Source organism: Archocentrus centrarchus, chromosome 17, assembly GCF_007364275.1.
Source record: "Archocentrus centrarchus isolate MPI-CPG fArcCen1 chromosome 17, fArcCen1, whole genome shotgun sequence".
NCBI lineage: Eukaryota > Metazoa > Chordata > Actinopteri > Cichliformes > Cichlidae > Archocentrus > Archocentrus centrarchus.
The window spans coordinates 9,440,536-9,460,385 of NC_044362.1; the positions used below are offsets into that span (position 1 = coordinate 9,440,536).

General features: G+C 41.4%; 1 protein-coding gene across 4 annotated transcripts; it reads left to right on the forward strand.

The window, feature by feature from the left end:
• The first annotated feature begins 267 nt into the window (after positions 1-267).
• xirp1 (xin actin binding repeat containing 1) lies at positions 268-14,009 on the forward strand. 4 transcript variants are annotated; one of them, XM_030752946.1, is made up of 9 exons: positions 268-332; positions 797-941; positions 1,038-1,092; positions 1,173-1,478; positions 2,036-2,114; positions 5,532-5,683; positions 5,900-5,941; positions 6,913-11,370; positions 11,804-11,938. In XM_030752946.1, exons 2-9 carry the CDS (start codon positions 817-819, stop codon positions 11,804-11,806), a joined length of 5,220 nt encoding a protein of 1,739 aa, XP_030608806.1. In that variant the 5' UTR covers positions 268-332; positions 797-816; the 3' UTR covers positions 11,807-11,938. The 4 variants fall into 4 exon arrangements, with proteins under 4 accessions (XP_030608806.1, XP_030608803.1, XP_030608804.1 ...); XM_030752943.1 differs by having other exon boundaries at positions 6,913-14,009; XM_030752944.1 differs by lacking the exons at positions 268-332; positions 797-941; positions 1,038-1,092; positions 1,173-1,478; positions 2,036-2,114 and adding an exon at positions 3,504-3,614 and having other exon boundaries at positions 6,913-14,009.
• Positions 14,010-19,850: the final 5,841 nt, after the last annotated feature.

Consider the following 19,850-nt stretch of genomic DNA (forward strand, 5'->3'; position numbering starts at 1 on the left):
AATAGAAAGCAACAAAATTTACAGAGAGACAGATACTAAAAATGTATTTTGGTGATATGCTTTGCACAATAAAGGCAAATAAAATATGGAAAATGTAGCTTTTACTGCATGCACATGTCCCTCTATTCATTAACGTCAGCGTTTTATTGCTCTATCAGACAAAATTCATCAGGTGATATTATCATGGCAAATGCCATATCCGGAGGGCTTGAATCACAAGGTGTTAAAGGACTTTGACCACTAGAAATTGCCGTGTCTTGTGAGAGATGCTCCTAAACCACAAGTAAGACAGAAAGAGAGATGCAGTGGTGACAACTTCTTCTCCTCTTCAGGTTTGGAGCTGAATATTCATTTGATTTTTCAGATAGAACAACAAATTTTTTGCACTGATAATATCGCAACTACTTTACAGCTAATAGAGTTGGATCTTTTACATGAACAGAATATAAATATGAATGTAAATTCTCCGTTCAGAATTAAGATGTCATTTTTTCTTTCTTATTTTAAAGCACTAAATGACCTTTAGCAACAGCAACCTTACTGATAATCTTGAGGTAGAACTTTGGGTTTGCTGCTTGAGCGCAGACTTTCATAACCATTAACAGAGTCATATGACTGTCAGTGTCTGTTAGACCTCAGTTATGTACTTCACTTTAAGAATATCAGATTTAGAGTTTATTGATGAATTAAAGAAAAACATCTGTGGACTTGATCTATTCTGGTTTTGAAAGCTCTCAGTTTGGTGCAGAACCAGTGTTGGTGCTTAAAATGATAAATCTGCTGCTTTAAATTGCAGCTGTCATTCAACGGACTACTATGGAGGTATTTGGCCTGAGGAGGACCCAGTCCTTGAAGAGTCTTTCTGGGGTTCAGGAAAGGTCATGGGTCATGAAAGTTTCCACCCGCTGGGAGAGAAAGTCTGTCTCTCAGCTGGTGCAACAGTAAGTTCTGCTAAGGCATATACACATTTACAGTTTATTCACAGGTACTTTAAACTCACCCATTTATACACATTTCCAATAAATTTGTCCTAATAGTTACCAAAGCTGTGCTGACCTAAGGAGTCCTGAAAAAGCAGAGCAAAATCTGGAGGTAGGCACCTACACCTGTGTTTGTCTCACTGATTAAATGTAACTGCTGCTAAAACTGAAACTCACTACTGCTGTCTTTAGCTGTCTGAAAGCTGGGTGGATGGCGGATGGAGAAGGGTGGAGAGCAGGGAGAATGTGGCCCTCTGGGGATCAGGAAGGAGCTCTAATCTGTCCAGGAGTCGCTCCATGGACTTCCTCCCTCAGAGGGAGACTACAGGCACCAAAGCTCTGTGTGCTCTGTTTGAGTCCAAAGCCACCCTGCAGCAAGGCTTCAACAGCAGCCCTCGACTGAACATGATAAGTGCAGCTGACAGCATGACGGTGAGAGACTACCCTCTGCAGGACAGGAGAAGTCGTAACACTTTTCTAAAGGACACAGCTACACAGGTGTGCGAGTTGCTTACATTAGCAGTGTTTTACATGTGACAAATCATAATATTTTGCTGAAGTGTTAGTCCTGTGCTGTGCACTTGGCTGATATATGTGACATGCAACAACAAAGGTACCAAATGCCTCAGAAATTACTGAAACACAGTACAGGCAGAAATGAAACACTTGTATGTTCACCTTTTGGTAAAACACACTTCTTGAAGGAACTGCTCACATGATATATTTGAACTTTATATCCAGGACCAGCAGGTGTTTAGCCTGTTTGTGTAAAAAAAAAAAAATATACAAATCTGCATCAGCAAACAGTAAAGCTTACTAATACAGTACTGTATATCTTTGCTTTTTAACCTACAAATCTTGGCTATGTGTGACTCGTTAATGCTCTGAAAGTAACATAAGTATCAACCAACTCTTAACCAAAGTGTCAATGAATCTTTTAAACTCCCTTTAGTTTAACTCTTAGCAGACACACGCCATGCCAACCAAAATGAGACACAGTGTGCTGTGACATTAGAAGCACCATCAAATGTCTGTTGTAATTTTCTTCACCACAGAGAGCCACTCAAGTGGAAGGAAGAAGGGTGGTGAATGGGCTTCCAGAGTTTCATGACCGAGCACCCAGACACTTTCATGGTGAGCAGCGGAACTTCATTTCATATTTACTACAAGCGCTGACACCAAAGAGGGGATATGGGATGGGTGCCTCAAAGCTATGAGGTTCATAATCACTTTAGGTAAGACAGCTGGACACTTTTTAAGCCATTTAATATATATGTTCCTGACAGTTCCTTGAAATATGAATGTAGGCACATTCATCTTCGCATGTCAAACAGCAGTTCTCAAGCGTATCAAATGAAACTATATTAGGTTTCCACAGAGCAAACATTTCAGGATCAAGGCCCAGTATTTAAAGTACCACAGTGTAAACCCTGACAGAGTTTACTAAGCAGCAGCAAGCCGTATGGTGTTTGGTGGTGGGAGGAAAAAAAGCTAAATAAAGAGAAGGATGTAGTGGTGTAAATGCATAACTATGTGCCTGGCACACATGCTTAAGATAGGACTGAGACTGTCACTAACAGTTCTGACCGTGACGCAGGCCTTGACCCTCTGAGCCATGCCTGTCCGAGACCTGGGACTGATATTGCTTCAGCATACTGACGTCCTTACCCTGTGATGAACCTGCTATGAATGAGTAAGGGGCAGATAGTAATGTCAGCTGACATCTACACACATCGTGTTCTTTCCAAAATAAAGGTGAAATATTTGATAGCACCTCATAATACAGCCCACGACTTATGGGGTAATTTCCCAGCATTCACAATAGGACTATTTTGGATTTAGGGTGAAATTTTCCAAATTTCTAAATTTTCTAAATATCTAAAATTACGGGGTCCTAATGATACTTAAACTGTAGGTGTTGTGGAAAAAACAGTAACAACTGGTCGTTTAAAGGAAAGGATAAACAAATATATTGTAATGAGCAGCTTTGGAACAATTAAAAAATTGGATTGGGATCAGGGCCATTTGGAGGCCAGGTCAGTGCTTTGGGATCTGTGTCATGTTCCTTTAGCTGTCTTTGCAGTGTGAGGGTGTACATCGTCCCATTCAGTGGGAGACTTGAGGGTGTATGCTGGCCCACGACACTGTTTAAGAGTGTGGGTGACATCCACATGAATGCCAGGAGCCAACGATAACTTACCAAAATAGGACCATTTGTGTGTTTCTGTGGGTTTTTTTTTTTTTATTCTTCAATATGTTGACTGCCAAGCACCCACTGACACAGATACTACTGGACCCACCCAGTGCCTGTTATAGCAGGTGACAATGTATCTGTGGGAATGGGAGGTGAGGGGGATGTCCCAGTCCAACAGTGACTAACAAAGGTGACTGACTCAGGCGAGTAGCAGCAGCCAGCCCACCATCCCAAAATAGCCAAAGTCTTCCAGTGGAGCAGCAGGCACTGATAAAAATCAGCTGTCACCAAGGCCACGGGACTAGAAAGAGTTCAGTCACAGTGAGCACTGATAGAGGAGACAGCCTGTACTACACATCACACATCACAGGGGCCCCGGGAGTGAACACAGCAGCGATACACAGGGAAGTGACAGGGAAACAGCGCTGGATGGTATTTTAGTGAGTATATATTCATTTTATTCACCTGAGGTCAAATGGTGTGAATGTGTCACTAAAGTAAAATTACAGTAGAACTAGATGACAGGGAAAAGTTCCTAAATGTACTTGTAAATGTTTTGTATTACTGAACTTTATTCTAATTTGATCCAGTCGGTTGTTGAGAAGCATTTTTTTCAGCAGTAATTACAAAGATGGAAGCATATTAACTTTGAAATTACTAACTTTGCTCCTGTCTTTTTATGAGTGATATCAGAGCTATAAGGGCTACAAAGGCTGTAATGCTGTGAATATAATGCTGACATCTTCATTAAGTGTTAAGTGCTTATCAACCATCAATCCCCGTCAGTCTCCTATCCTTCCAATTTCAAACATATGGCTGAAAATGGAAGTCATCTGTTAGATAGTCAGCCTGTTTCCTTCTCTCCGTCTTCAGAAACATTGGAAAATGAAAACACAGTAATGGAAATAAGAATTAATTCTTGGAAGTAGGTAAATGGTGTAACACACAGAGTCTGAGGCTCCATAAAACGAGTTGTCCTTTGGTGTGTTGGTTTTTATTACAGTCTGTGAATGTGGCTACAATCGCCAACAGCTGATGGAGGTAAAGGCGGTGGTGGTGAAGAACAAATACCAGCTGCATTTAACCATCATTTGTACAGCTGCCAGCATCCCAAAATGCCCTCCCATTAGCGTGCTGCTAATAGCGCCTCTTCATTCCTGAAGCATTAACTCACATCAAAGAGATGTCTGCAGAAAGTGTGGGAATCACTGCGAAGGGTCCCTGTTGTGTCAGTGAAGCTTAGTGTCACTTTAGAGTTGGTAAAACTTGGCTTTTACAAATCATTATTTCATCAGCTGTTGATACGAGCTCACATGCATCTGTGTGTGTGTGTGAACGTACATCGATGATAAGTGACAATCAGTTGACCTCTCAGTTGACGGGGTGAGGACTTCCACGGGGACGACCATGGCAGTCGGTTGCTTGATTCTGTCTGCTCGCCCATCTGTGAAAATGCTTTAAGTCCAGACTCGTGAGAGGCGCCAGCCAACCAGTCCATCCTTTTGTCCTGTTGGGGCTTAGTGCCTGAAAAGGGAGGCGTGTTTAAATCTGGCCATTAGTTACAGCTGGGTGGCCTGCACAACATACTGTGCTGTTGACCTCTGAACACATTTTTCATGATGCTGCTGTTGAATATTTCCCAGGTTTATCATATTTTCTTAACTCAGATTGAGGAATAGATTTCAGCTTATACAGTATGATTTTACTCAGTCAAAAAAACATGTTCAACATGTTCAACACCATGTGTGTTTTTTACAGGGCTGGGCAGTCGCATTCTTTTGGTCAGGTGTTGATGGTTTGATGGGAGAGAGTCCATTCAAACAATGCGCAAACAATCTGTGTCACTCCAGCTGAGCTAGCAGTTGCTGTTTTTTTTTTTTCTTCTTGGGTGTCATAGTCAGTCCACGGTATGCAGTTTGATGATGGTCCTGGGCATCAGGCAGGCTGTGTGGGTCTATTTATCTACCAGGAGCAAAGCCCGTAATCTGACTTGTTTGTTACAATATGTCTCTTTAGTAAAATAAAGCATATGCATTTTCATGACATGATGAAAGTGAACTAGAATTCATGAAGTAACAGGAAGCTACAACAGTGATAAGACGGATTCCACCATCGCTAAAAATACACAAACTGTGACCACAACTAAAAATACACAGACACAGTGTTATCATTCAACTTGTTGCTGACACTGGACACGCTTTGCTTATTTTAGGATACAACTGAGTTCCACTTTCATGCATGTCTGTGCGGTACTAGATTTAAAGTAGAAATCCCACTACTACTGACTACTGATGTATTATTGGGCAAATTGGATAAATATTCAACATTAAATTTGATGTTGGATTTTACTATTGCAGATGACAAATACAGTCCTTCACTGACCAAAGGGGACACCCCAACAAGACAAACCAGAGACAGAACATCTACTTCCTTCTCAGTGCGAGACAGATCAGCTCTCTATCTGTCAAGAGCAGCGGCCACTGACTCCACAGGAGGCTCGACACAGCCAGTGAGTTCCTGAAATGCTTCTCATTCCTCCCCACAAAGCGAGGTCACGGGCTTCAGTGGGGAATGTTTAGGGTGCTAGGTCACAACAGGAGCAACTCAACACTTTACTGCATTTTTTTAAGTGTGTGCAACACAGTACTAATGTATATATGTAACAGATAATAATGGTATGTGTGATCCAAGCCGATTTAAATCACTCTTTTCTTTTGTTTAACAGGAATTCATTGGTACACTAGGAAAAAGGGCTAAAAACAGTAAGGTACAGTATACTTCATTTAGAAACCTTTACTAGAGAATGTAGTTTCTCAGTATTGTGTGCTGTGTGTCCCAGACTTTGCTTACACAATCAAACACACAGTAGACCTGTGTTCTAACCCTAAACAGCAACATAAAATCACATTTACATTTAGATAAAAGAAACCTGAGTCTTGTAAATAATACAGTTAAAAGTTCTGCATTTTAGTTTGATATTTCTGTGTGAGCAGTAGCTCCTGATACAGGAAAGCTCAGTCAACAGGAACCGGCAGTTGGATTTGGGTCAAATAAATTGCAGTAACAGCTTAGTTTGTAATAGTAATTGTGAGTGTATGTGGTTGTGTTGAAATGCTGAGAATCACCACAAGGTGGTGCCTCCATCCTTACTGTCAAGTTAACACAGACGTCTCCATCAGAACAAGGGTAATCATTAAGCAGTGTTGCCCTTGTTGCTTAAGAATGAAAAATATTGTTTTAGGAATCAGTAACGTATCACTGAGGTGCCTCAGTGGTACCTTTCTGAGCTAACAAGAGTTGTGAGTTGCCAAGGACACCGCCAAACTCATCATTTAACAGCTTGTTATTCCCATTGTGTGTTCATTTTTGCCCTTAATCTGGCTGCTTCATTTAGGTCCCACAATTTAATTTAATGCAGGTTTAAACTGGTTTCACTTTTTTTTTTTTTTACCTGGAGCTAAGAGTGTTAAAAATAGATAAAAGCAACAAGTTGTACTTGCAGCCCAGACTAGGTGTATGTGTGACATTTACCTACTAACAGCTACGTGTTTTGGTAATCCTGGTGTGTCTGAGGATGGTTTGCAGTGAAAAAGCATCGCGCGAGCATAAAGGAAGGTAAAGTATGGCTTTCCTTGCTCTGCATGCCATTCTAATATTTGCATGGATCTTGTCTAATGCTCTTTTTGTTGACTAGACGATTAGGTCCTGATAAAAATTCTTCCATTTTTTTGTTTCAAGATGGCTGACCAGACCAGAAAAGTCACAGTTTCACAATCATCTCCTGATGAAGATGACTTGCCCCTCCCCCCACCTCCCCCTGTACCACCTAGACCCCTCGACTATGAAGGGCCTTCATCGTTAAGTAGCCTTCCCGTGCCGCCACCTAGAGAAACCTTCTCCATGTTCTACCAGCAACGGCAGAAAAATGAGCTGAAGAGGCTCTTTAAACACATCCACCCGGACCTACGGGCAAGCCTTGACGATGCAGTGGATGATGAGATAATGAAGGCAGTGCAGTCAGAAAACCCTCAGGCAGCAGATGCAGCTAATCAGGGAGAAGTGCAGTCCATGAGGTGGATCTTTGAGAACTGGACTCTGGACAGTATTGGAGATCCTCATGCAACTATAAAGCTGGTGGATAATGAGGAGTTAAAGGGTGGAGATGTCAGAAGCACCTCTTCAATGTTTGAACACATTGACAGCACCCAACAAAAGTCTGCTGATAGACAGATTTCTGTCAGAGGGGATGTGAGAACATCAACGTGGTTGTTTGAGACCCAGTCTTTAGATTCCCTAAATAGACCAATAAAAGAAGAGGGTGAACTAGTTGAGGCAGTGCTGAAAGAACCCATACAACCTGGAGATGTAAGAGGGACTCGGCTGCTGTTTGAGTCTACACCACTGAGTGACTTGGGACGCTGCAACTCCATTGAAGATCATAGTTTCCTGAAACTGAGATCTGAGCTTCAGGAGATGAAAGGTGATGTCCAGAAGACTGTAAAACTTTTTCAGGCAGACCCTTGCTGTGCCATTAGAGACAATGGTGGCAACATCCATGAGATTAAATCCATCTGCAGGGAGGAGATCAACAGTAGTGGCTTTTGCACTGCCCGCTGGCTTTTTGAAACCCAGCCTTTGGACCTCATCAGTAAGGGAACTGATGGAGTGAAAATAATTCGGGGTATATCTCTAGAGGAGGGTCAGAGAGGAGGTGTTGACCAAAAGAGTTGGATGTTTGAAACGCAGTCATTTGACACAATAAAAGAGGTCGTAGTAGAGAACAAATTTGAAGGAATGGTAGCTGAATTTTCAGGAGAGGTTGACGTCATCAACAAAAAGAAGTTCTTTGAAATGAAACCACTGGCAGCAGGAAACACTGCAGAAAAGTCTTTGGAAAAGGAAGACGTAATTGGAGGCAACGTCAAGACTTCCCTTTGGCTGTTTGAAACACAGCCCATGGAGGCTCTTAGTGATAGCTATGAAGTTGGGAGCCTGAAGAAAATTACCCTTTCAGCTGATGAACAAGGAGAAGTAAAAGACAAAAAGCAATTATTTGAAAGCTGCAACATTCAAAAAAGCTCTTCTTTAAAAGAACAAGTGACTGAAAAGGGAGATGTTAAGGGATTCAAGGAGCTTTTTGAAAAAATTCCTTTGAGCAAAATCGCTCAGTCTGAGGAGGAGATTACTGAGAAAGAAAAGTCTATTGCAGCGGGAAATTTAAAAGGTAACAGAGAAATGTTTGAGACAACTCCATTATACGCAATAAAGGACAGCTCTGGAAACCTTCATAAGGTTACAACAGTCAGCCGAGAGGAATTCACTAAAGGGAAAGTTAAAAACTATAAGTGGATGTTTGAGACCAAGCCTTTAGACCAACTGATGGAAGGAAAAGGAAATGTTGAGGTAATCAAAGGTATCACCAGACAGGAGGACACCACAGGTGATGTCAAGATGGCAAAGTGGCTTTTTGAAACCCAGACAATTGATGGAATTCATTCCAAGTTCAATCAGACAAAGCAAAACTTCTCTTTGGAAGAGGAACCACGCAAAGGTGACGTGAAGACCTGTAAATGGTTGTTTGAAACACAACCAATGGATGTTTTGTATGAAAAATCAGAAAAAGTGAAAGATAAAGAAGCCATTGAAGATACCAATGTCAAGTCCATTACATGGCTTTTTGAGTCCCAGCCTCTAGATAGCATCAAAGATGGTGAAGAGTACAATTTGAAGCTTTGCAGCACCATACAAGATTCAGTTAAATCAGAGGTTGGTGTTCAAACTGTGAAACATCTTTTTGAAACAGAGACCTTGGACAGAATAAGAAAGGATTCATGTTCAGACCAAAATCTGAGATGCATCTGCCAAGTCAACTTTCAGTCAGGAGAAGTTTCACGAGTCAAAGAACTTTTTGAATCCCAGTCTCTCGAAGAAATAGGATCAGAAATTGTGACAACATCTGAACAACAGAATCAAAGCGAACACATCGAGAAAGGTTCTGTAAATAAATTTACGTGGATGTTTGAGAACTGTCCCATGAGCCAGATCAACAACGACAACAACAACACAAATACACAAAGAGCTGAATGTATCGAAAGTGGTGATGTCCAGAAGAAAAAGTTTATATTTGAAACGTCATCACTGGACAAAATTCATGATGAACCCCTTGAGCAGGAGTTGGTCTCTGTGGAAGAGCCTGTGAGCAATGTAGACGTGAAGTCAAGCACTATGATGTTTGAGTCCCTGCCACTGTATGCCATCAGAGACAAAGAGGGCCAGTTTCATGAGGTGACAACTGTAAAAAAGGAAGAGGTAATGAGTGGTGATGTAAGAGGAGCAAGGTGGATGTTTGAGACAAAACCACTTGATGCCATCAAGGCAGAGAATGAAGTTTATGTCATACGAGCTGTCACCCAGGAGGACGTCAAGAAAGGAGATGTTAAATCAGCCAGATGGAAGTTTGAGACACAACCTCTTGATTCCCTCGCGAGTCGAGAAGAGCCCTCTGTCAGGGTGCCCGAAGACTTTGGAAGTAGCAATGTGCAACTGAGTAAACAAATATTTGAATCTGAGCAGACGTGCAAGAAGTTTGTGAGGATGGTCAGTGTCACTGATGTCCAGCGTGGAGATGTCAGGACCTCCACCTGGCTCTTTGAAAATCAAACCATCGACAGCCTGAAAGGGGAGCCTCAGGAGCAGGACCCAGTAAAAACAGTCCACAGGGAAGATAGCCAGAAGGGAGATGTGAAACGCTGCACCTGGCTGTTTGAATCGCAGCCACTGGACAAAATTAAGGAGCCCGAAGAAACCTCGGTGCAAAGTGCTAAGAACATACCAAAAGCTGATGTGAAGTGCACTACCTGGCTCTTTGAGACCACTCCACTGGACAAAATCGCTGCCAACAGTGTGGCTGATAGCCTTTCATATTTGGATGAAAAAGCTTTTGTTCACTCAAGTGGCATCATAATAGAGGCAGATGGCAGTAGAAATGTCAACATGGCACGATATCTAGTTGACAAGAATGAAGGGGTGCAGATTCAGAAAGAGGACGCTGTTGAGGGGAACGTCAGGAACATCATGCTACAGCTTTTGCTTAGGCCAACTCTCAAACCACAAGTTATTCTCCTGAGAGAAACTGAAAAAGGTAACGTTAACACAACTGTAGTAGAGCTTCCAGTCTCCCAGGCAACCAGCGCTATCGACCCTGAGTACGATCAAAGAATACAAGACATTGCCCAGATAATCGATGAGTTGCTCATTCCAGATAAGGAATTGAAAAAGGGAATCATAATGCAAGAGACTGCGGCGGGACAAGCAGAGATGTCAGTTTATTCCCTCATCTGCAATTATGAAAGCAAAACTGAGAGTCTTGTTACAGAGAGGGGAGACGTTAAATCTACAATTGGAAGTTTGTTAGCCACTGCCAGTGGTCAGAGGACAGCAGCATTGTGCAGAGTGGATGAAACTGAGAAGGGAAATGTGAATTTGTACAAAAGTTGCATTGAGAAGGGAGATCTGCATTACCTAAAAAGCCTTCATACTGAGGCATCTGAAGATGAAGCTGGTCACAGCCTTTTGACAAAGGAGCAGGTTGAAACAGTTCAGGGGGGTGTGAGAGAAGCAAAGAGAAGCCTCTATGAGCAAAAAGAGCAGGTAGAACGAACAATTTCTGATGTTTTGCCAGGGGATGTAAAGAACACCAAAAAGGTTTTCTCAACAGAGTGCACTATCAGTGTTGACAGTTGTATTCCAAAGGAGGAAATTGTCCCTGGAGATATCTTATCAGCAAAGCAACAACTTGCTGTAAAGCAACCCATCACCGTGGAAAAGGAGGAAATTGTACCCGGGGATATTAAGGCAACAATGCAGTCATTAGAACGAGCAAAGCAACAGAGCATGTGTGTGGAGCGGGAGATCGTTACACCTGGAACTATTTATGACATGGACTTGTCAGCTCAAGATCCTGAAAGTGAAGGAAACCAAGCCCAAAAAGAAGTCATCATATCTGGAGATGTAAAAGCTGCTAAAAGGTCTCTTGAAATGGCTAAGCAGCAAACCATGCATGTAGAGCGGGAAGTCGTCATTCCTGGAAAAATATACAACCTGACTATGTCTGCACAAGCTGAAGGCTCATCAACAGTGGCACAATCAACGTGTTCATCCTCCACAAGATGCCAGCAAATCAGGACTTCTCCGAAGGTCAGTGATGCAGAGAAAGATCAGGGAAGCCATATCTCCTTTGAGGCTTGTCAACAGAGTGCAGCTATAGACAATAACAATGCCCCAGAAACACTGCCGCCTTTTGTAAGTTGCAGGTTTAACAGTCAGACAACTGAAGATGAGACAGAACAAGTTATCAGAGGAGATGTGAAGGCAGCTATTAGAGCTCTGCAGAGTGCAGCAACAGAGCAGAAGCTGCTAGATAAAGAAAACATTGTAAGAGGTAATGTGCAGTTGGCTCTCAAATCTCTTGAGAAGTCTAGTGTAAATGTATCCAAAGGAGACTATACAGCTGCCATGATATACAGGAATTCAGGCAGGGCTTGTGCAGAGAGGAGCAAGACTGTTCACAAGCAGTGTGTTGTGGTGTCTGTGCCTCCATCTGACGCAAAATTATCTCCTTCAATTTCAGTAACCTGTGAAGGACAGCCATCCATTACAACACAGAATTCAACTCCCACCCCTGTAGCAAATGGAACCTGTAAATCACCCTGCTCTGAAAGGCCAAGTCCACCTCCACTCCCTCAAAAGACTGAGAAACCACAGGAACAGAAGCCAGCTTTACCACCAAAGCCACAATGGATGAAATCTGTAGTTGTGGACGAATTGAATGCTTCACCTATCAAAGTTACCTGCCCTGTTAAAGACAGCATAAAAAGTACAGTGATTTGTCAAAAACAAAGCCAACAATTTCCTATAAACTCTTTGGATAACTGTCAAGAAACTACAGCACATGGCAAACTCAGTAAACAGAGCTCACATGAAACATACCACCAAAGATGTGTTGATGAAGAAATGCAAGTCTCAGATCAAACAAATGTACATCTACCAATCGAATCGAAGGCTCAGGAAATTAAAATGAAAAAGAAAACAGCTCCACTCACAGAGAGCAAATCAGACTGCCAAACGACATCAAACAGCAGTGAAGGGGAACCAGAGAAAAATGTGATTCAGAAAGTAAATGCAGCTGAGGGGACACAGATGTGTTTGAAGAATTATGAAGGAGATGCTAAACATGAAATGAACACGAGCTTGGAGGCTGCTCCAAATAACGCTGAAGGAAAGGACGGAGACACTTTTAAGAAGGCAACAATCATATATGATAAAGTCAGAGGTCAAAAACAAGAACACAAACTTGACAAAAAACAGCACAAGCCTGAACTGCAAACCTCAGAGCTTCACAGATCAGTTGATGCAAGCCGCATGCAGGAGAACAACCCGAACAACAGGGAACAAAAATCTGAGGATAAAGTTGTTTTAAGAGGGAAGAAGGTAAGAGAGACAGAAGATGAAAGACGACAAAGGCTCTCCGTCCACATGGAGGAGATCGTGAAAGGAAATGTAAAAGCAGCCATGGAAATCTTTGAAAATTGTAGGAAAAGAGATGAACTCAAAGGAATCCTGTCTCAAGTGCAAGAAATAGAGGGCGAGGCCAGCGCTGTAGATGATAGCTCCTTAAAGACATTATACCAGAATGTCCCCGCTTGGATGAGTACACCAAGGAGAAATGCTAAGCAAAGTAAAACGGAGGAAAAGAAAGTTGAAGTAGAAACCCGGGATGATGATCTTGAAAGCATCTCCTCAGTTGAGACGGCGTTTGAAGATCTGGAAAAGGCGAGCAAGGAAATAATGAACCTGAAGGAGCAGACTTTAGCAAAACTTCTTGACATTGAAGAGACAATTAAAAAGGCTTTGTACTCCGTCTCTAATCTGAAATCTGAGGCTGACATTGCAGGGTTGTCAGGGCTGTTTGATGAATCTTTGAAATCTGAGCAAAACGTCCAGCCTGCCAACAACATCAGGAAGATAAGCATTGTGTCAAGCAAGGCCAAATCAGGTCAAACTAAAGAGACAAGTGATGTAAATCTTCAGACAGATTTGGATTCAAGTTTTTCCAAAAGAGAAGTGTCCAAAAAAGGGCAAAATAAGCCCCTGATTAGACAGCCTTCCTCACAGTCGTCGCCATCATTCATCTCCATTCACTCAGCTGCCAGAAAGACTAGTGATCAACCAAAGCCAACCATGTCAACATTTAAACCAAAAGCTAATAGCTGCCCTCACAGCTGCCATGATGTGAACAGTGATCAGGAGTCTGCAAAAAATGGTCCAAAGCGCAAAGTCAGTGTGCTTGAGGTGAAAACTGCAGAGCAACCTGCAGGAATAATTGGCACAAAGACCGTCAGCGAAACATATGAAGAGAGTGACGGCTTTGGCAATGTGTTCGTTTCCTCCATGACATCAACATTTGTCACAAAACAGTCTGACGGTAATACGCCCGCTCTGTTTGAAATGACTCCAACTAGATATGAAGTCATGACATCCCCGCCGATGCGAAGATCTGGACGCTTTTTTGAAGATAAAGTGTCGAGCAATGACGAAGGGACAGTATTTGTAACATTTAGCCCACCAAAAGAAACACACTAGATAAGCCACTTCTTAGTGTGTTCCTCGGTCCTTTAACTTTAGGAAAGCAGTTATTTCACGTGTGTTTTTATCCCATTTTGTTTTATTAGTGAAAGTGTTTTGTTAGTCATTAAATGGATCTCATGAAATGCTGAAAATGTTGACTTTAAGCTGCAAACCTTTTGTCTTATAGATTTTATACTGTAACCACAATATAAAGTGTTAAGCTCTCTTAATAAGGCTGAACACAAAGTTAACACTGTTTGTTCTTCTGTTTTAAACAACTGTCAAATAAATGACAGCTTATAAAATGTGACTGTAAAGGGTGACTTTGATTCTTTATGCTTATTCCATGAATTGGAACGGCTGTATCAGTATAACCAACCACTGATTCACTTTTCAGCTTACTGTAACCAGGTTGGCCCACATTTACAATAACTTCATTTCCTGTAAATATGTTTCCTAAATTATTCACATAAACATACTTATACGTGTATTTAAAGTTATAATTTAATATTTTTGCTGTCTGTAGATCAGATCGATATCTCTCCATGAAATGCATGTCAGCAGCCACTTTGCTTGGCCTAAAGTCAATGTGAAGATAATCAAATCTAGAATCTCTTAAGTTTGCCAGAAGCACAACAGTAACAGCATTTTGGGATCTTGTCTTGGTGGAGATGCCGGGCAAAACACACTTCAGGAATGACAAATTTCCAAAAAACAGCAGCTTAAAACACAAGCAAATGTTTCATGTTAAAGGGGAGAAAGAAGGGTAAAAGGAAGGAAGATGGAATAAAAAGTGCTGAGTGTAACTGAGATATGACATGATTACTCCACTATCTGCTACTCTGTTGTTTGAGGAGCCATGATAAATTCCTGTTATATTGTATATTTTTGCCTAGCAAGCTAGTTACTAATATTAGGAGAGATGATATGCTGCAGCCACTTAGCCTTGCTGCGTATTATTCTCCATGGTTACTGTGGTTAATGGGAAATGGCCCTGTGGCCCCAAAAGCCCATTAATCTGTAAACCACAAATATAAAAGACCTTTTAAAAGCTGTTTTTATCCAATTTTGTTCAATTTTACTGAATACGTTATCTATAGGCTAATATATGAAACATTAGTACACACCCAGAAATTCAAAAAATACTTAACTACCACTAGCTTGCAAAATGATTGAAGTTTTTTACATGTAATCATTGATCATAGCAGAGCAGACGGATGGCTGCAGAAGTAAAACATGACAGAAAGGTCCTGTCCCGTCAAACGTGCACACTGTAAACCCAGATTTTGATTCTACTTAAAAATATTGAGTTCATATTACTTAAAATTACCTAGAATGTGAACATTACTTGTTAATGCTGAGTAGACTGTACTTTTTGATGGTCTATCTTATTGTAATCATGTGTTTGAGTTCAAACAACTTAATATCATCAAGTTTTGCACCTGCTAAAAATCTAGTTTATACCAGTTTTAACAGACTGGATTAATGCGCAGCTGCATGGTGGCATGATGGTTAGCAGCGCTACCTCACAGGTAGACTACCATCTAGAAGGTCTGGGTTCAATTCTGGCTTGGCCCAGGCCTCTCACTGTTTGGAATAGTTGACATTTGGTGTTTTTGTTCACAACGTTCTCTCGTATAGTTTTTTTTTTTTGTTCCATGGACAAATGTTATTTGTAAATGTTAATGTACCAGCATTCAGCAGGGCTGTTTTATCATGTTTATTTACCAAATTTAAACAGACACAGTTCAACACTGCCTTGTCAGCTGGGATAGGCTCCAGCCCCCACCACCCCCACACAACCATGAAAAGGATAGGGGGGGGGGGGTTGATTGATCAAAAGACATTTTATTTTTTCATGAACTATAAAAGATAAGTTTGGTCAATGAGAACATACAATTTAGTTCAATTGGAAATGGAGTAGTGCTTACTTAACAGGCTGGGTTAAATGAACTGTTTCATTACTTAAAAAATTTAAGGCCACGAGTTACCTTGGTTTTTTTTAAGTAGATTCAACTTATCCGGGTTTACAGTGCAAGACAAAGTAAACTTAAACTGAATTTGTTTCCCTCATCATAGCTCCAGCTGCCTGCCAAAGAAATGTGTTCTGCCTGTTTGACACCTGTCTACCCAATGGAGAAAATGGTGGCCAATAAACTTATTCTTCACTACAACTGTTTCTGCTGTAAACACTGTAAGAAGAAGCTCAGGTGAGATATTAGAACAACATTTTACAAATGGAAGTGTTTATCACATAATCCAATCAAAATGACCAAGATGAAAAGATTTAGAATTTGCATTAATAAACGAAACAGCAAATCAATACATCAATCAATAAAATAATCTGCAGCAGCTGATCTGGCACAATAATATGAGACAAATGAAACAATATCTGAATTTATATTTGGGCTTTTTTTTGTCATTTCATTGCAGCACACACAACTATTCTTCCCTTTATGGCGAGTTCTACTGCATTTCTCACTACAAACAGCTTTTTCAAAGAAAAGGAAATTATGACGAGGGCTTTGGTCACAAGCAGCATAAAGACCGCTGGCTTCATAAAAATAAAGGCACAGATGAGCCAGATGCCAAGCCCACTCCCAAACTGACAAAGAGCAACTTAAATGTTTCTAATGGCTGCAGAGAGGCTTCTGCTGATGCATTTGCCGCAAAGTTGGGTCGAGAGTCAGGACATAAAAGTGTTGCTGATGTTAAAGGTAAACTGAAAATGAGCTGGCCCCCAGAGAAGAAGAATGCTCCACAGCGAACACATGAAGCAGAGCTGAACAATAAGATATCTGACGTTGGCAAAGCAGGTACAATTGGCATGAGCTTCTTAAAACAATGGAAAAGTGACAAACTCGGCCACAGACAAGGAATGAGAGCTCAGGGGGTGAAGGAACAGTCTGTGACAGCAGGTGGGATCTCAGCTCAGAAGTTGCCCTCTGAGAAAATAAATCCAGTCAAAGTCATCCAAGCTGATCGTTCCCAAGTCTCTGTAGCTTTGACATCTTTAGCCCACTTAGAAAAGGGAATTTCTGTCACAAATCAAAAAACAGTTCACACAAATGCGGCCCCCACCTCAAAAGCAACCTACACCCCGATGCCCAACAGATTGGACGCTTCTCCAAATAAAACTCAGAAATCTGTGAGGTTTGCTCCAAATATTGATGTAGCTCAGTACGAGCAGTCCTCTCACCTGACCTCAGGCACCGGAAATGAAATGGACTCAGATCAGTCTGGACAAATGAATAAAACCAAGTATAGCACAGACATTAATGAAAACACCACACCTGATGATTTGACATCTGAATTAAGCAAAGAAAACCAAACAAGTGAGATTTACCTTGAAATCCCTGAACATAAGCACTACGAAGAAACAGCCAACATGTCGAATCACGAACATGACGTGAATGTGGGGAGCAGTTTAGATGCTCCAGAGAATGATACTGAAACTCTGAATGGGGTTGTACAGAAGGCTAATGAATCACTCGACGCCCAGAGTCTTACTGAAAATTTTGGTCCAATTCAAGACATCATGACACAACAAGAGCCATCAGAGAAACTGGACGCTGGTCCAGGAAACCCTGTTACTGAATGTGAATCAGAAAATCCTAGCATAGCACAAAGTCCTGCAGGAGCTGCCAGTGGAGCAGAGATCAGTCTTGAAAAAAGTGAAAATCAGCTTGAAACGACTGATTTGACCAATGGACAAGAAAACAGTGGTGATCAGAAGAAGCCTGTTGAGAGAACAAATTCTCTGAGAGGCTCAGCTAAACAGGCTGAAAAGACAAAAGGCAAACTGGGATCCTGGTCCAAAGGAAAAAGTCCCTTGTCAAAGCTCTTCACGTCGAGTGGAAATGACAAAACAAACAAAGAGGAACAAAAGGATGCCAAGAAAACAGAGCTCAAACCCAGCAGTGGACTCTTAGGAAGGCTATTTCAGTCATCCTCAGAGAAGGCTGAGGACATCACAAAATCAGCTGCTCAAGACAAGCGGAGGGATGAAAGTCGTGTTGATAACAAGAAAACAGAGAACAAAAAAGAGGCTGTGACAAAAGACACACAAAAGGAAGAGGAAACATCTAAAGTCCCTCCTGAGGAGCAAGACATTCAGATCGACATCAAGGACAAGTTAGAGTCCTCCAAGCCCGACGCACTTAATAATGACTGCAGCTCTTCAGAACCTTCCAACCCGTCCCAGACTTCGAGCGGTGAGACAGGTGATGATTTAACAGCCTTAACTGATACAACTCCAACTGATGATCAAGAATCACATTTACAGAGCAGTGAGGCTACAAGCCTGTCTCTCACTGACCCAGAATCCAAAGATCTTCCTCCTGCGGTGCATTCACTGAGCGCAGTGCACGAGGAACCAATCACTGAGTTAATATCTGAGAAAAGTGATGATTCATTAAATGATATTTTTGGTGACAGCGTCACTTCAACCCTCGCTGAGCCATTGGCCACAGAGATAAAAACAGATGAATCTGCCCAACAGCTGAATAAACACGAGGCACCAGCTGAAGGAGGAAGAAACTTGAGCACTGAAATGCTTTTTGATGTCAACCATGAAGAGTCCTCTGATTGTGTTGGTCTGCCTGACACCCCCAGCACATTTTCATCTTCTCTGAATGACACAGCTTTGCTTGCTCCTGTTTCTACTCAAAGCTTTAGCCTGGTTGACTCTGGACCGATATCATCTGAGAATGAAGCAGTAATTGGCGCGTTAGATCAACTCACTGTCCCTGACTCAGCACCCATAAACCAAGATGTTAGTCAACACTCTGATCCTTTTGGTACTGAGAAACAGCTAAGTGAGCAGGACTTTGATATATTCAGCTCTAACAATGATCTGTTCAGTCAGCCTCCTCCTGTTAACGTGCTCGATCAAGGAGGAGCTGCCTTTCCCGATGACATCTTTGGAAACAGTGACCTCTCAAACAGTGTTGATATGTTTACAGGTCTACCAAACAGTCACGCTGCTCAGAGTTCCCTGAGTGATTTGCCTGGTTCTGAAGCATCTTCTGCTGTTGCACCTTCAGCTCAGATGGATCTTTTTGCTGATGACATTTTTGGATCAGAAGCACAACTGCTACCATTGTCCGAGCCAAGTGGTTCAAATGTATTAGCGGATAGTCTCTTAGCATCTGAGCAAAAGTCAGAGAACAGTAGCTGGATGGATGATTTGCTAGGTTAATAAGAGGACTGGTGTTATGGCCCCAGCTGAGCCTACTGAGATTTTTGCCTGTGTGGTTCTCTTGCTCTCTTTCTCCTCAGCTTTAGGTGCCACCCTTGTGTGCAGCTGATTCTACTCAGGCCAGAGTATTTTAGCCCAAGGAGAGGAGCGCTCTGGTGCCAGTGAGCCTTTGCTTTACAGCTTGTGTGGCTGCTTTCTCCTGCTCAGTCGACAGGAGGGTGTTAAACTTGTTTCCACTTACTCTTTTGTTTAGTGATTTTGATTTGCTACTATGACTATTACGTGCTTTTTTCAAGCTCCAGAGACTCCTATCACCTGGATGACTGAGAACCTACACAGACATATAATTAAACACTTGATGCTTAAATAACTAATGAAAGTATAATGTTTAAATTTACACTGTATTTTATTTAGAAATCTGCATCAAACACAGTCTGTAACAGTTAAATTTGTATGGTAAATAGCCTATCTTCAAATTACATCTGCAAAATGAATGTATTTTATTATTTTTTAATTTAAAGAATAAGAATGCGACATTTATTGAATAATTTGATGTACCTTGAGATTTTCCATCAGTAATTTCTATAAGTAATGAAATAACATTTAAAGAAGATTGTAGAATATGAATTAGATGGAATTTCTGTTTCTCTTGTGAATGTTGCCAGCGTCTGTAAATGTTTTTTTTTTAAATAAGCCTACAAATATGCTAATGTGAACATTTAATTCTGAATGTATTAAGTAATGATTAAACCATAATAAAATTACCGCTTTAAGCTCTGGCTCAGTTTCCTTTTATGATTTGTATTGAGTTAATTTCCATCTACTAGAGTAGCTTTGCATGACTAACAGG

Bases quoted from the DNA above. Each gene is read 5' to 3' on its own strand.
- xirp1 (XM_030752943.1), top strand. From the start codon at position 817: ATGGAGGTATTTGGCCTGAGGAGGACCCAGTCCTTGAAGAGTCTTTCT. The intron at 942-1,037 runs GTAAGTTCTGCT...TTGTCCTAATAG, and splicing joins GTCTCTCAGCTGGTGCAACA to TTACCAAAGCTGTGCTGACC. The intron at 1,479-2,035 runs GTGTGCGAGTTG...TCTTCACCACAG, and splicing joins TAAAGGACACAGCTACACAG to AGAGCCACTCAAGTGGAAGG.